The sequence below is a fragment of the Lithobates pipiens genome, unplaced genomic scaffold (genome assembly GCF_037356315.1).
Source record: "Lithobates pipiens isolate NorthernLeopardFrog02 unplaced genomic scaffold, aLitPip1_a1.2 Scaffold_19, whole genome shotgun sequence".
NCBI classification, from domain to species: Eukaryota; Metazoa; Chordata; class Amphibia; order Anura; family Ranidae; genus Lithobates; species Lithobates pipiens.
In genome coordinates this window covers 438119777-438136620 of record NW_027507764.1, presented here as the reverse complement: position 1 = coordinate 438136620, position 16844 = coordinate 438119777, and the positions used below count along the sequence as shown (strand labels likewise).

At 41.4% G+C, this 16844-nt stretch overlaps 1 protein-coding gene across 1 annotated transcript in view; it reads right to left on the bottom strand.

The window, feature by feature from the left end:
- The window catches only part of SPIDR (scaffold protein involved in DNA repair), a 1142324-nt gene that overhangs the window by 196587 nt on the left and 928893 nt on the right, over positions 1–16844 (bottom strand). The window contains exon 11 of the mRNA XM_077492658.1: positions 1279–1440. Coding sequence (XP_077348784.1) covers positions 1279–1440 — 162 coding nt within the window. The remainder of the gene's footprint in view (positions 1–1278; positions 1441–16844) is intronic.

Genomic DNA, 16844 nt, shown 5'->3' with positions numbered 1-16844 from the left:
TATCATATCTGATAGTAGGGATGTTCTCAGGGACATGAGCATATCTTTCAGTGTGGTGTCTGATATTGTTTGAACTGTAGTTGGAAATATGGTGATTGGATCAGCATTATATTGCGCTGCTGGATCATTACTTTGTGAACCACTCACCCCCATGGATAGTGCAGAGTATCTGTTGCTCTGTGTAATTACCTCAGGGTCTAGCCTGGGTTTAGATTTCACTGGGCTCCTCGCTGTTGGTGAGCAGCAGGGAGAGTTACATGCACTGTCCTGTGTGTTTCCCATAACAGCTGCATCGTCTGTATCATTATCACGCTCCAGCCTGCTTGAATGTGTATGTGTTGCTGGCGCTAGAGCTCTGGGGGACTGTCCATGGAGCTGTCCCCCGTCGCCATTTTGCTGTAGTCCGCGGGAGATGGCTGGCAATTTTAACATTTCCGCTTGTTCCTGATGCCTCCTTCGCATAGCCTTTAAAGCTCTGTACAGCGGTGGTGGTCTGGCGGGTAGAGGCGGCGATCATACCTGTCACAGTGCGGGCGATACGCTCTTGATTCCCCTGCTGCCGAGCGGAGCTCTTCTGTTATGCGACCATCGCGGTGAGCGGTCGCCACACCCCAGGACATCTCTTTTTCACATTCTCTACCTCAGGTTTTTTTTCTGTGGATTATTTATCTTCTTGAATAAAGTAGGAACTCACCAGTAGAGGTTTTGGGAGACCTAAGTTTAGACAGCTGCAACCGTGATAATGAGAGGCCCCACACTGCCATTTTTATTTAGAAATGAGCAGGTGCACAAGAGAAGTGGATATTCAGTAAACGGGAATACAAGTTTTGTAGCTAAAAGATAAGGACAATTAAATGGGCAGAAACTCAGCCAGGGATTATATTAGGAGGAGTTTGTGACACTGGGTTATTTAGGTGTATAAAAAACTGGTGCGCAAAGGTCCGACGTTTAGCTGCACATGGAGGGAAAAGCCACACCCATCCAGCCCAACTGTTGGCAGTCTGTCAACCGCTATGAGAGTCTGACAGCTGATGCTGTCAGCTGGGGCTGGATGGTGCACCTAATGGTTTAGACATTTAGGCCAGTATGTAGTCAGGGACGTATGGTCAGAACACAAAGCAGTATAATGTACAACATAGTAAATGCAGTGAAGGGATCAGGAGTATGATATGCAACATAGTGACTACAGTGCAGATGTCAGGAGTATGCATATAGTAATAGGTTAATCTTGAAACCATATGATAAAATAATATTTAATATAACAGGTAAAATTCTTACCTCCCCCTTGTTGTTCTTTGTAAAATCTTCAGTCCAGAGAAGCAACAAGTTTTTCCTTCCAACATTTGGCAATATTTTTCTATATCTTTTATAGCAGTGTCTGTTAACTGTACTTGAAGTTCACTAAATATCCCATAAGCATCTTGAATAAGAAGACTTAAACTGCAAAACAAAACAGAAAGCAAGTCATTGACCTGAAAACAGATAAACTTCCACAGATCAGTCCAACTATTAGCAGAAAATGATCAATTAAGACCAGAGGGATTCATAAAAAGCAGAGGAAATCTAGGATATTTTTACATTTGGGAAAGTTATTATCTTATGGAGAATCACTTTTGAATTCATTCAAGTGATTATTTGCTGCTTAATAAATATGTGAAGTCTAAAAATAGCATACAAAATATACAACAAATATAAAAAGTGAATATACCCCTGTTAAAATGTCAGGTTTATGTAATGTTAAAAAAAAATGAGACAAAGATAAATTATTTCGGAAATTTTTCCACTTTTAATGTGACCAATAAACTGTACAACTCAATAAAAAAAATAAAAAAAAAATAAAAAAAAATCTTTATTTATTTATTTATTTATTTTTTTGGGGGGGAGGTGAAAATAATGTGGTTGCATAAGTGTGCACCCTGTGATAACTAGGTATGTATGTAGCTGTGTTCAGAATTAAGCAATCACATTCACATTCATGTTAAATAGGAGTCAGCACATGCCTGCCATCATTTAAAGTGCCTCTGATTAATCTAGGGCTGAAACAACTAATTGATTAATCGACAACTAATCGATAATGAAATTAATCGATTACTATTTTCATAATCGAATAATCGACCAGTAGCATTATGGGGTTAAAAAAACTAAAATGAGCCCTTTATAGTACAAAAAGAGCAAATAATCACTACTGCAAATATTACTTTCACAATTCTACAGTAAAAAATGAACCCCTTACAGTTGGATTATCTGCTTTTTTCTGCTATAAAGGGCTCATATTAGTTTTTTTTAACCCTATTATGTTACTAAACGTCATAGACCTGATTCCCATCTATGTGTTTTATCGGTGCTTTTTGCAGAAATGCACTACAGTTCATTTGCATGGTTTCCTATGGGGCATGTTCACATCTGAAAGGGTCAGGGACTTTTAATGCAAAATTGTGCTTCTTTGGTTAAATATACTTCAATGGAGAAGCTAAAGAAAAGAATGCAATGCATTTTTGCAGCAATTTGTGTTTTAAAAAAAAAAAAAAAGCAAATATGCAAATTTCAGTAAAATCACGTGTGCAAAAAACGCACAGCAAAAAACACTGCAGAAACAGATCAAAAGCAAAATCTGCAATTGTGTGTACCGAGCCTTATACTGGCCACATGGATCAATTTTCAGATGAGAATATTCAGATGAAAAATCTTTGTACGTTCGCTGAAAGAATTTTGTTTGAAATTTTCACTTGTTTTTAACATTCTGTTTTTAAAATGAATGTAATTTCTGAACGAAAACCACATCCACTGTCTGAAAATTCCTTTGACTAAGAAGTTTTCTATTTCCAAATTTTCCCATCACTGTGGTTGCAAATGAACGTCAATTTTTTTTTAAAAGGTTATTAGCCGATTAATCGATTAATCGCAAAAATAATCGGCCAACTAATCGATTATGAAAATAATCGTTAGTTGCAGCCCTAGATTAATCCCAAATAAAGTCCAGCTGTTCTAGTAGGGGCGATTGTGTCTGTCTCTATGTGAGAAGTAATCTCAAAGTGAGTGTGAAAGAGGACCTAGTTGATGGAGAGTGTGATGAGTCTGAAGCATTATGGGTGGAACTGTACATTGGTGTGCGTACTACTAATTTTAAAAGAGAAGAATACAAAAAAAAAAAAAAAAAATGGAGGAACCTTCACACAAAAGACCTCAGAAAAGATGTAGGTTCAATTGGACTTTTTAGGCAAGAGAAAAAGTTGTAAAAACAACCAATATATTCGAAAATATTATTTATTTTAAAAAGAATTAATATTACTGTAATTAAAATTTAAAAAGGAAAAAAATATATAAATATACATCAAGTCCCATTTGATATCCTGTCAAAATTAATACGGTCCCATGTCTGCATCAAACGAACTACCATAGGGGTGAATAGGGTTCTCCTCCCCCCCTTTTTTTTTTACGTTGGACAACTTTGGGAAGCCTGTTTATATACTTACCTGTATTAGGAAATAGCTGGAAGTGACCAGTTCATTTAAAGTGCATGGGCACCAGAACTTCTACCACTATGTGATCTCTTGGCCACAGCACACCATTAAAAAATATCTGAAACCCTTATGTGAAAGTATAGGGTCCAACAGAGATTGAAGTGGTTTCACTAAATTAACCTTTGCTGTTCTAACAATTGTGGGAAAACATTCCCCCTTTTTTAACCCTTTCCCGCCGAGCGTACGCAGATATGCGTACTCGGCTTCCGGGGTTTTACCGGGATGATGCCCGCACCTGCAGGCATCATCCCGGTACCGTTCTTTTCAGCAGGCGATTGGCTTTCCAGGTATAACAACCGATGCGGCTAAAAGCCGCTCGGCTGTTATGCCGGAGGAGCGGGAGGGGACGTCCCCCCCCTCCCGCCGCCTCTCGCCGCTGCTACCGGTGCTCCCGTTCGATCGGGAACACCGATTCCGTGTCTGATGCCTCCGGCTGCTGCGGAGGAACTGGAACGAAGCCGTGATCGGCTTCGTTCCAGTCTCCTCATCGTAAACACGGAAGCGACGTCATGACGTCACTTCCTGTTTACTCGGCTGCCAATGGCGCCGGTTTTAAAAAAATATCCGGTATTCAGAATCGCCGTTTTCGGCGATTTGAATACATTGAAGTGTAAAGGAGGGGTGGGGGGTCTTATAGACCCCCGATCCCTCCATAAAGAGGACCTGTCACCACCTATTACTGTCACAAGGGATGTTTACATTCCTTGTGACAGCAATAAAAGTGATCAATTATTTTTTTTTTTTTAAACAATTTAGTTATTTTAAAATAAATAAAAAAAATAAAAAAATTAAAAATACATTTTTAAAGCGCCCGCCGTCCCCGCGAGCTTGCGAAGCAAAGAAAACGCATACGGAAGTCGCGCCCGCGTATGTAAACGGTGTTCAAATCACACATGTGAGGTATTGCCGCGATCGTCAGAGCGAGAGCAATAATTCTAGCACTAGACCTCCTCTGTAACGCTAACCTGGTAACCGTAAAAAAAAATTTAAAGCGTCGCCTATTGAGATTTTTAGGTACCGTACTTTGTCGTCAATCTACAAGTGCGCGCAATTATAAAGTGTGACATGTTTGGTATCTATTTACTCGGCGTAACATTATCTTTCACATTACGCAAAAAAATTGGGCTAATTTTACTGTTTTGTTTTTTTTTATTCATGAAAGTGTCCCTTTTCCCAAAAAGTTGTGTTTAAAACACCACTGCGCAAATACCGTGTGACATAAAATATTGCAACAATCGCCGTTTTATTCTCTAGAGTCTCTGCTAAAAATATATATATAATGTTTGGGGGTTCCAAGTAATTTTCTAGCAAAAAATATGGATTTTAACTTGTAAACACCAAATTCCAAAAATAGGCTTAGTCATGAAAGGGTTAATCTTCCTGTTCCTTTTTGGTCCTTTCCTCTTTGGGGCATATCCACGAAGAAATAATATTGCTAAAGCTCCTGAAGAAGTGTTACTCAAAAAAACGCAAAACATGTAGAGCACCAGAACATACTTAAGTTTCAGCTATATATTTGATATCCTCTACATCCTATAGTTGTACAAACTGCTAATCTTTGGATATACATAGAAATTAATATGAATTATGTATAGACTGTATTAATTTTGACAGGATATCAAATGGGACTTGATGTATATTTATAATTTTTTTCTTTTTTAAATTTTAATTACAGTAATATTAATTCTTTTTAAAATAATAAATAATATTTTCGAATATATTGGTTGTTTTTACAACTTTTTCTCTTGCCTAAAAAGTCCAATTGAGCCTACATCTTTTCTGAGGTCTTTTGTGTGAAGGTTCCTCCAATTTTTTTTTGTATTCTTCTCTTATAAAGTTATAACTAGGACGTGGCAATCGGTTGTTTTGACCTTTTAATGTATCCACAGACACCACCCTGTGATAGATACACACCCTCATTTAAATGTGTACTACTAATGTTATCAATGGAGTTTGTTATAGACCTCCCAGTGTTAACGAGGAGGTGGAGACTCAGCTCCTTGCACAGATGGAAAGGGCTGCAAGGGCTGGGACAGTGATAAAAAAATAGGGGATTTTAACTACCCGGAAACTGACAGGAGTAATGGCATCTCAAACCATGCAGAGCTTATCACCAATATTCATATAAAAGAGCATCTGGGTATCAGTGATCATAACATGATTAAATTTAATGTTTGTTGTAAGCAACAAACACATAAGGGTAAGATAAAAACACTTAACATTAAGAGAGCAAATTTCACAAGAATGAGGGCTGCTCTCCAATACTTAGACTGGGAAGGAATATTGGCATTGATGCCCACAGAACAGAAATGAGAATTCTTCAAAAAGACTGTATGCAAACTCACTGCAATGCATATCCCCATGGGCAATACATTTAAAAGGCTAGAAATAAAACCTATGTGGCTCACAGCCAAAATTAAAATGGCTATAAATAATAAGAAAAAAAAAGCTTTAAAAAATATAAAAATGAAGGAACACTATTATCATTTAAATGCTAAAAAAAATATAACAGAATATGTAAAAAGGAAATCAAGGATGCAAAACAAACAGCAGATTGCAAAAGATAGAAGGACAAACCCCCAACAATTTGTCAAATATATTAATAGTAAGGTCAGGTCTAAGCATGTAGCCCCTTTACAAAATAATCAACAGTGGGTGACTGGGGGCAAAGAGAAGGCACATTTATTAAATATGTTCTACAGCGCTGTGTATACAAAGGAGCATGGGGAGTTCATGCCCATAATGGGGATGGTATTGACACAGCCCCAAATGATCCATGATGGCTTAAAAGTGATATGGCCCAGAAATATTTAGACAGAATAAAGCAGCTGGACCAGATGGCATCCACCCACAGATCCTAAAAGAATTGAGCTCTGAAATTCCAAAGTCATTGTTTCTAATTTTTCTAAGTAATTATAGACCTGTTAGTTTAACTTCTATAGTCGGGAAGAAAAAATATGTTAAGTAAGAGACAGCATGGATTCATGACAGACAGAAGTTGTCAAGCAAACCTGATTTCTTTTTATGAGGAGGTAAGTAAAAACTTGGGCAGAAGGGTGGCTGTGGACGTGGTATACTTGGATTTTGCAAAAGTGTTTGACACAGTTCCCCACACATGGCTAATGTGTAAGGTAAAGTCTACAGGCTTGAAAAAATCTATTTGTAAATGGATAGAAAACTGGCTAAGAAAACAAATTCAGAGAGTAGTGGTTAATGATTCTTACTTTGAATGACCTAAGGTTATCAGTGGTCTACCCCACAGTTCAGTGTTGGGACCCTTACTTTTAATAGCTTTATACATGATATATGGTCTAGGATTAAAAGTACCGGTAGCATGTATGTCTTTGCAGATGACACCAAGCTATGCAGTGGAATAACGTCCTTACAGGATGTCTCCAATTTACAAGCTGACTTCAATGCACTGTCTGATTGGGCAACTAAGTGGCAAATGAGGTTTAATGTTGATAAATGCACTTGGGGGCTAAGAATATGCATGCATCATACATACTATGGGGAGTATGACTGGGGGAATCCATAGTGGAGAAGGATCTGGGGGTTTTGTTAGGGAGAGGGAGAGGGGGAGAGGGGGAGAGAGAGAGAGGGAGAGAGAGGGAGAGAGAGAGAGAGAGAGAGAGAGCGAGAGAGAGAGACCCTGTACAAATAATTAGTAAAACCTAATCTGGAATATGCAGTTCAGTTTGGGCACCAGTTCTCAAAAAGCATATCAGGAACTGGAGAAAATGCAGAGAACGGCAACCAAACAGATAAGAGGCATGAATGAGCTCAGCTAGGAGGAAAAATTAGAGGGACTGAATGTATCCTCTCTTGAGAAGAAGATATTTAGGGGGATGTGATAAACATGTACATATACAGAAGTGGTCCATATAGTGAACTTGGTGTTGAGTTATTCACTTTAAGGTCATCACAGAGAATAACGGGGCACTCTTTACTAAGGGGACACTCTTTATTAATCTCCAAAGATGGAAAGCTTTCTTCACAGTAAGAGCTGTGAAAATGTGGTATAGACTCCCTCCAGAGGTGGTTTTGGCCAGCTCAGTAAATTGCTTTAAAAAAAAGGCCTGGATTCTTTCCTATATGTACATAATATAACTTGGTACTGACATGTATAGGTAAATTTGATGCAGGTAAAATCTGATTGCCTTTCAGGGAATCAGGAAGGATTTTTTTCCCTGTTGTAGCAAATTGGAGCATGCTTTGCTGGGTTTTTTGCCTTGCTCAGGATCAACTGTGGGTGAAGGATTGTATATATGGGATTGTATGATTTTTTTTTTTTTTTTTTTTTTTGGTTGAACTAGATGGATTTGTGTCTTTTTTCAACCTATGTGACTACAGTAATACCTCAGATTGTGAGTAACATTGTTTACAAGTGTTTCACAATATGAGCTATTTTATTTTATTTTATTTTATTTCTGACTCGGTTTGCAAGCATTGTCTCGCAAGACAAGCAGGATTCAAGACTCTGGGGTGTGCAGTACCGCATATGGCCAGAGGTGCAGGGGTGCCGGTGAAGCTTGAAGAAGCTCAGAGACACTTGGTTCCTGAGTGTCTATGGCGCCCCAGCACCTCTAGTCACATACAGTATTGCATAGACCAGCAGAGACTGCAAAACACATTATCTAAGTTTCCATTGATTGTAATTGGGGAAACTCACTTTTATATACGAGTGCTTTGGATTACAAGCATTCATCTGGAACTAATTATGCTTGTAATCCAAGGTACCACTGTATGTAACTATGTAGTAGGTCTTTCCTAACATTTTCTCAGTTGCATCCTACAGCAAAAGCCACAGTTTGCAGAGAGGTTCCAAAGAATCAGAGAGATCTCATTGTTAAAAGGTATCAGTCAGGAGAAGAGTACAAAAAGAATTTCCAAGGCATTAGATATATCATGAAACACAGTGAAAACAGTCATCAAGTGGAGAAAATATGACACAACAGTTACATTACCAAGAATTGAATATCCCTTCAAAATTGATGAAAAGACAAGAAGAAAACTGGTCAGGAAGGCTGCCAAGAGGCCTACAGCATTATTAAAGGAGCTGCAGGAATATCTGGCAAGTACTGGCTGTATGGTACATGTCACAACAATCTCCCGTATTCTTCATATGTCTGAGCTATGGGGTAGAGTGCCAAGAAACTTGCCACTGTAAATGTGTTATGGTCTGAGGAAACCAAGATTGAACTTTTTCACCATAATTCCAAAATATATATTTGGCACAAAAACAACACTGCACATCACCAAAAGAACACCATACCCACAGTGAAGCATGGTGGTGGCAGCATCATGCTTTGAGACTGTTTCTCTTCAACTGGAACAGGGACCTTAGTCAAGGTAGAGGGAATTATGAACAGTTCCAAATACCAGTCAATATTGGCAAAAAATCTTCAGGCTTCTGCTAGAAAACTGAACATGAGGAGGTCTTTTAGCATAACAACCACCGAAAGCATACATCCAAGTAAACAAAGGAATGGTTTCACCAGAAGAATATTCAAGTTTTGGAATGGCCCAGCCAGAGTCCAAATCTGAATCCGATTGAAAATCTGATCTGAAGAGGGTTGTACACAGGAGATGCCCTCACAATCTGACAGATTTTGAGTGTTTTTGCAAAGAAGAGTAGGTAAATATTGCCAAGTCAAGATGTGTTATGCTGATAGACTTATACCCCAAAATACTAAGTGCTGTAATAATAAAAAAAAAAAAGAAGATGTCAGTTTGTTGTTCAACGGTACAGTACAGTACATAGGTCACATTAAAGGTGGAAAAAGTTATGAAATGATTTATCTGTGTCTCATTTTTTTTTTTTTACATCACGGAAACCTGACATTTTAACAGGGTTGTGTAGACTTTTTATATCCACTGTATTTATGTTTCTAACTATGTGGGTTATATCGGACCATCAGGTGCTGGACACTGGCACGTCCCTTAAGGCGTAAACTTCCCCCATATAACCCCTCCCACTACTGGGAGTTCTTCCGTTTTTTTGTGTCTAAGGTGTTGGGCACGTGTAAGGATGTATGTATTGAGCTACACAGGCAGTAATCCTTAAATGAGAGCCAACCATCCTGACCGGATCCATTCTGATGTCTCCGTAATGGACTAAATGAACGGTACCCAGGCCTCGTCATCTGAAGACACAAGGTTTTGCTTGCGAATGCTTTTAAGCTGGGCCTGGGATCAAGTACTTTTTGGTAGTAAGGCCAATACAATTTCACTGGCAGGGTCTTCTCGCAGGTCCAGGATTGCAGGATTACCTGAGTGTACCCCTGTTCCTGCAGGTTTCCTTTCAAGGTCTCGGAGCCTACCATGAAGGGCGAAGATTTTTTTTTTTTTTATCTCTGATAAAACCCTGCGGCGAGGAAAGGTAGGCGAGATTTTCTGCAAGGAATCTCTCCTTCCATGTATTGTGTTGTTATGCCATGTCTATGTGTCACCACTGGAGGCTGCATTGAGCACTCACCATTCTGACGCTGGAAACAGCAGAAGCCTTCACTCTCCTCTCTGTTCAAGCCAGCTCAGACCCTCAGGTATGAAGGGGGGTTCTGATCACTTCCTGTGCCCCCAGATTGGCATTTTTTGATTCCTGCCTCTTATTTCTTGAAAAAATAAAAAAAACATTTGGGCAAATCACGGCCATCTCACCCCCCCCCCCCCCCATCGCCATGATGCCAGCGCTCACACACTTCTCTGTTGAAGAGGAGGGCGTTTTCACACTGGGGCGTGGCTAAACGGCGTCAGACACGTGCAGGAAGTAATTTAAGCTATATAGGAAAAGCTGCAGTCTGGCGGTGGTGTGCCAGAGCAGAGTGGTTGCTGGTCAGGTTTGGTGACACAGGCATTTCCCTTTTGTTGACAACATTGTACTTTATAGCTAGGGCTAATAGCAGCTTTTGTACTGTACTATAACCTAGCAAGTGTAACATTATTTTGCTGGTACCGCCTCTGCTTTGTACTGAAAGCTATGAGTGGCAAAAGACCAGGAACTCCTCTAGGGGTTCTAAGGGGTTAATGGTATACAAAAAACTAAAAATCCTTCCAAAAGAATGTCTTCCTCACCTGAGAGGTAAAAAAGAAAAATATGGCCAGTCAGATGAGCCGTCCAGGGTAGAACACTTCTGTTCCTGTGTATTTCATACAAACAGGTTTTTTCTTGTACCATTTAAAAGATTATTGCCATCATGTCTCTCCATAGTAGGACTAAATATAGCAGATTTCCATCTAGTCCTCTGGGCCCTTTTGTTGAGGTGCAGGAGTCTGGGGATCAGGTATATCTTCCCAAATATTGGAAGATACTTAGCTTTCCTCTTCTGAGGATCCCAACAGGGAGGGAGTAGCCGCACAGGTCAGGTGTTTGTCTACTCCCTTATTTAACCCTTTTGTTGCCTGCAGCACAGGCTCTTGAGGTATCTGCCTCTAATTGGGTTCATTGGAAACTCCCCCACCCTGGGGATGTTTTTCCTATTCATGCATAGCTATGTATTCTGAATGGGAACATTTCTATCTATGAAAGAAATGTGGGGTTCCAGCTATTAATGCTGCAATCAATGCGGCAAGGGGCTGGTGTATTCGACGCACTGGGTCTCACAGATGCAATTAAGGACTCGATTGTTTAAGCCCCATGGCTTATACTTGGACTAGTGCATTTTTGCAGAGGTCCATGGCTGAAATATTAATCAGCCAAAGCACTGGGTGAAAACCCTTAGCCTGTCTGTGGCCCTTCCTGGGGTATGACTCTTTCGAATGGATAAGTACATCCAAAAGGGGTAAAGTTCTCTTTACCAGTAAAAGGAAGTTCAAACAGTTCTCCTTTAATCGCACAGCCCCTCCTATGCCTTAGTTCCCAGAGGCAGCACCAGGATATTGGGGGCAGAAAGCCCATGAAGCAGAAAGCTAAGGCCTTCTTATGAAGGAGCACCCCCACTCGTCCGGGTGAGGGGAAAGGTCCTGTGATTCTCAAAGTCTGGAAGGGACAATGTTAAGAGCAGAGGGATTTCTGTAATTTTCTTCTCTAAGTTACATTTAGAGTTCCAAGAGCCTGGATAGCCCAGTTGGCTTTTGATCTGAGGGTCCGGGGTTCGGGTCCTGCCTGTGGGGTCCTTGGGGCTGCTGATGTGGCAGTCTTTATGTAAGAGTGTCTGTCTCTTCAAAGAATGCTCAAAGAATGTTCCAGAGAAAAAAAAAGGGAAAGAGGAGAAGTCTCTCTTTCTGGCCTCTGGATCAGCTGTACCGTTCGGTGATATCAGAGATTCCCTTAGTGGAACAGGTTTTTTTTTGGCTCAAACCTTTTAAGGTCCCAGAGCCAAACAGAGAGGAAAGACTCATTCTAGATCTTGGAGATCTGAATCGGCACTTGATCATCTGATCCTTTCAAAATTTGATCGGCTGTGTCCATCCTGCAAGGAGGGGAGCTGCATATCTCCATTTGCCAGAGTTTCCTGCTTACCAGAAATTATATTGCTGCCATCCGGCTTAGCCACAGCACTACCAGTGTTCTGAAAGATTCTGGTGCCTTCTTTAGCCGGGTTAGGGGCTCAAGGCATAACAGTCCTAGCCTATTAAAAGGATCTACTTTTAATAGATCATTCAGTCTCAGGTCTAAAACAGTCTGATCTCAGCTGTAGATATCTTAAATCTCTAGGTTGGATTCTCAGCCAAGGAAGAGTCTCCTTAAAAAACATTGAGGAGGTTACTTGGGGGCTGGTTATAGATACCATACAGAAGAAGGTATTCTTACCCCAGACGTGAATCAGTTCCATTGTAGGACTAATTCAACTTATCAGGATAAAGGACAATTCCTTCATTTGGCTGCAGATTTTTAGGGGAAATGGTGGCCACCTTCAGGGCCGTCCCTTACGGGCAGTTTTATTCAAAGATTGCTTCAAGACACCATCCTGTCTGTCTGGAATAAAGAGGATTCAGGCCTTGTTTGTTTCCAATATGCTTGGCTCCCAACATAGGTCAGAGCCTGAATTGGTGGTTGTTATCCAGCATTGTATCCTTTATCCTGCAAGGTGTTAACAACAGATGCCAGCCTTCTAGCCCTGGAAGAAGATTCTGTTCAGGGGAGATGGCCCATGTTAGAGGACCTTGCCTATAGACTTTTTTGGAAGTTTCAGGCAGTACATCTGGCCCTAGAAACTTGGCGGTCAGAATACGGGACTGTCCAGACAGGATTCAGTCTGACAGAGCCACAGCGGTGGCTTACAGCAATCACGAGGGGAGGCACTAGAAGTCGTGCAGCACAAAAAAAAGAGGTGAATAATGTTCTAGCTTTGGCAGAACACAACACTCCTTGCCTATCGGCAATTTTAATATTTCAGGCATACTGCTTGAGATGCCAACAATTATGATCTCTTCAACCCGACATCTTCCTAGCAGTATGTCAGATGGGGTACTCCGGACATGGACCTATTTGCATCCAAATTCATTAATAAGGTCGACAACTTTATGTCAAACAGGGGGTCCACTAGCAGATGGAATAGACCCATTAGTCTCCCCAGGGGATCGGTTTTCACTGATCTATGCATTCCCACCAGCGCTGCTACTACCTTCTCCGCAGGATTAAGCAGGAATAGAAGGAGGTGATTCTGGTGTCCCCAGAAGATCTTAATTTATTGAGATCATAAAGAGGGCAATAGAAGTCATTTGGACTCTGTCGTTATAGCCAGACCTTCTTGCACAAGGTCCTGTATGTCATCCTACTTTACAGACACGGAGTTTAACAGGTTTGACCGTTGAATCCTACTCTATAAAAGATTGTGGGTAATCTCCTTCAGTAGTGTCTATTTTGACTAATCCCAGGAAGCCGGCTTCCAGAATCACTTACTATAGAATCTCTAAGATGTAGGTTTTTGGTATGGATCCAGGGGTTGGTTCCCCAGGAAGTATGTCAATAGGCAGGATTCCTGCATATGGAATCTGAAATGAAGCTGGCCTTGACTTTTAACAAAAGCCAGATCCAGGCCGTGTTGATGTCTTTCCTATGGCCTCTTGCTTCCCACTCTTGGTGTGTAGCTTATTCAGGGGGTAACACGGTTTATTCCCCCTATCAAGGTGCCTCTAAATCCTTATGATTTAAGATTGGTCTTATCGGCTTTGTTAAATCAGTCGTTTGAACTTTACAAGAAATTCTCTTGGTTCTTTGACAAGAAAGAATCTTTTTTTTTTTTTTTGCTTGCCAGTTCTTCTGCTAGAAGAGTATCGGAACTAATGGCTCTGTCTTGTAAGAGCCATATTTCATCATGCATAAGGATGAGGTGGTTTTATGTGCTCATCCTGAATTCTTACCAAAAGTGGTAACAGGGTTTCATTTCAACCAATATATTATTCTTCCTTCTTTCTCCCCAGAAGCCTTAATCTGGAGAAGAGAACGCACTACAGTCTCTTGATGTAGTAAGAGCGATCAGAATCTATTTAAAGGTGACCGCTCAGGTTCGCAGAACACATGTTTTGTTTGTACTGCCAGAGGGTCCAAGATATGGACAGGCAGTGTCAGGATCCACTATTTCCCAAATGGATTTGTCAAGTGATTGTTCAAGCTTCAGCTTAAAGAAGAAAATTTTTCCTTCTCAGATTAAGAGCACACTCATCCAGGGCGATTAGTGCCTCTTGGGTGGTGCATCATCAGGCCTCTATGGCTCAGATCTGTAAGACCGCAACTTGGTCTTCGGTTCAGACGTTTACCCAATTTTATCAAATCAATATTAAAGGTCATGAGGATATTGCACTTGGGCAAAGCATATACTGCAGGCTGCAGTATGAGTCCTCTGGCCTCCTTTTTTTTGCTCCTCTCCCCTTTAGTTGCCATTGCTATGGGACATCCCACATAGTTATTACTATGACTCTGTGCCCCCTGATGTAAGAAAAGAAAATAGGATTTTTAAAACAGCTTACCTGTAAAATCCATCTCCTCTATGTACATCACAGAGGTCCCTCCCTTCTTCTTATACACTTTGATTGCTTGGCTACAAAACTGAGGACTCCCAGTGGGGGGGGGGGGGGGGGTTATATGGGGGAAGTTCACGCCTTAAGGGGCATGCCAGTGTCCAGCACCTGATGGTCCGATATAACCCACATAGTTATTACTATGGCTCTGTGTCCCCTGATGTACATCAAAGAAAAGGATTTTACAGGTAAGTGGTTTTAAAAATCCTATTATACAAAACGGTACATTACATATTTTGACCCTTTCTGTAGAGTAGAGGGTAGAGATATATCAAGTGCACTAATTCACAACAACAGATTCAATATGTTATAGTTATGCCAGTGAATAATGAATCTATCAGAGGCCATCTCTAGGCTGTGTTTCTGTTTTTGTGACTAGTATCCTACCCCTGAAGGTGGTGCAATAGCAAATGGTCAGAGATCAAGACCCTGGTTGTGTCCTTCAATGGAAGTAAGAAAAGTAGATCTTCGTACTTGTCTATTGAAGGACACATATCCTGAAATAATCCTGCTGTCTATAGTAGGTTTGGACACTGGCAAAAAGAAAACTAACCCCTGTATAATCCCCTCTATGCATCATGCTTCCTTTTATAAGCAAGCAGTACATACGCACAGGGGAGTTGGACCAGTTTTACTCAATGGACTTTAAGAAAAAAAAAAAAAAATCTGGTACATACAAAAATCATATTTTCTATATTGTCTTTCGAAGACCACAGGAATTCTTAAACAGGCCATCTAAAAGCAGTCCAGCTGAGGGATGTGCAATAGTCACTGATAAATCTAAGAACCAGGAACCATCTTAAACAACCAAAAGGAGCAGTTCCTAAATTTGGAAAAGAGGAGGAGAAGTTCTGTGCAGGACAGGGGAACTGCTATCAACCTAGGGAGAATAACATAGGAACATAGGATCAATCTGATGAATCAGACCAGGATAAGAACCACAGCCCGAGTCAGCACCAGCATCATTAGTAAGGATGTCTAAGACACCCATCAAAACTCATATGAAATAATCAGGATAGAGAACTATCCTAGTATAATATCTCAATAGGAAGGCAGAAGTGCAGGTGCGCATGCGCGGGACTCCTGGGAAGACGCTCTAACCGAGAGCTCTGCACCGCTCCGGCCCCGTTCGGCTCCCCTAACAGCTACCTTGAGCGGGACACTTCCCAAACGGACCGCCAAGCCTCCTGGACCACTCAGGCACCTGATCGCATGCCGATCGGCTCCAAAAAGAAAGACTTTAGTTAGCTAAGCTGGTGGCCGCGTCTCAGGCACGAGGCAACATGGAGGAACAGGTCTCCATAGCGGACCCTCCATCCCCAATCCAGCACCGGTCTTCACTGCTGGCAACCCCTTTGAGTACAGCTTCTCCCCAGGGCTTCTCCCCTGCCTCCACTGAATCCCTGCTTGACAGAACTTTAGGGGGCATTATCCTGACTCCCACACTGCAAACTCCCATAGGCCTGACAGGCCTTTCAAGCACCCTGCATTCATCCACCATGCAGCCAGCCCAGTCCCCTGATGTACATCTACTAACGCAGAGCTTCTCTGACATGCTAGATGCAGGATTAGCCCAAAATGCTAAGCAGATCACAACCATCATCAAGGCAGATTTACAAAGCCTGGGAGCCCGCCTGGATGCAATAGAACAAGTTAGAGACAACACAGTGGCCGTACTGTTCAGAACTCTACCTGCATCCAAACGCTCCAAGATCAATTGGAAGCTGCTCAGGCTAAAATTGACGACCTTGAGAACAGAAGCAGACTATACAATTTCCGCATAAGGGGGTTACCCGAATCTGTCACAGATGTACCCATCACCGTCAAACTCTTTATTAAAGAACTCATTCCAGATATCCAGGGCCATAGGCTAGAGCTCGATAGAGCCCACAGAGCACTACAGCTCCCCCGCCAAGATGGCCTCCCGAGGGACATTATCGTTAAACACTCATTTTTACGGCGTCAAAGAAGAAGTGATGAGAAAAACCCGTAATCTGGACGATCTCCCTTTCCAGGGTCACAAAATCCAAATCTTTGCGGACATTTCCCCCACTACCATTCAAAAGCGGAGAGCCCTCAAACCCCTGCTTGAAATCCTGAATCAGAATTCCATCAAATACCGCTGGTCATTCCCTTTTCGTCTCCAGTTTCAACTAAGAGATAAACAGTTTGGCTTTTCCTGTTTCCAAGACGGCGAGCGTCTGTTACTGCAACTTGGGCTTATAACACAGGAACTAGCTCCTCTACTTCAGCCAACCAAGACAAGCTCTACCAAGCGACTGCCTCCAGGGAGCCCTCTAACCCCACTATGGAACAAGCAGCTTCCAAAGAGGCAACGGGACTCACACCCCCCCCCAAGAT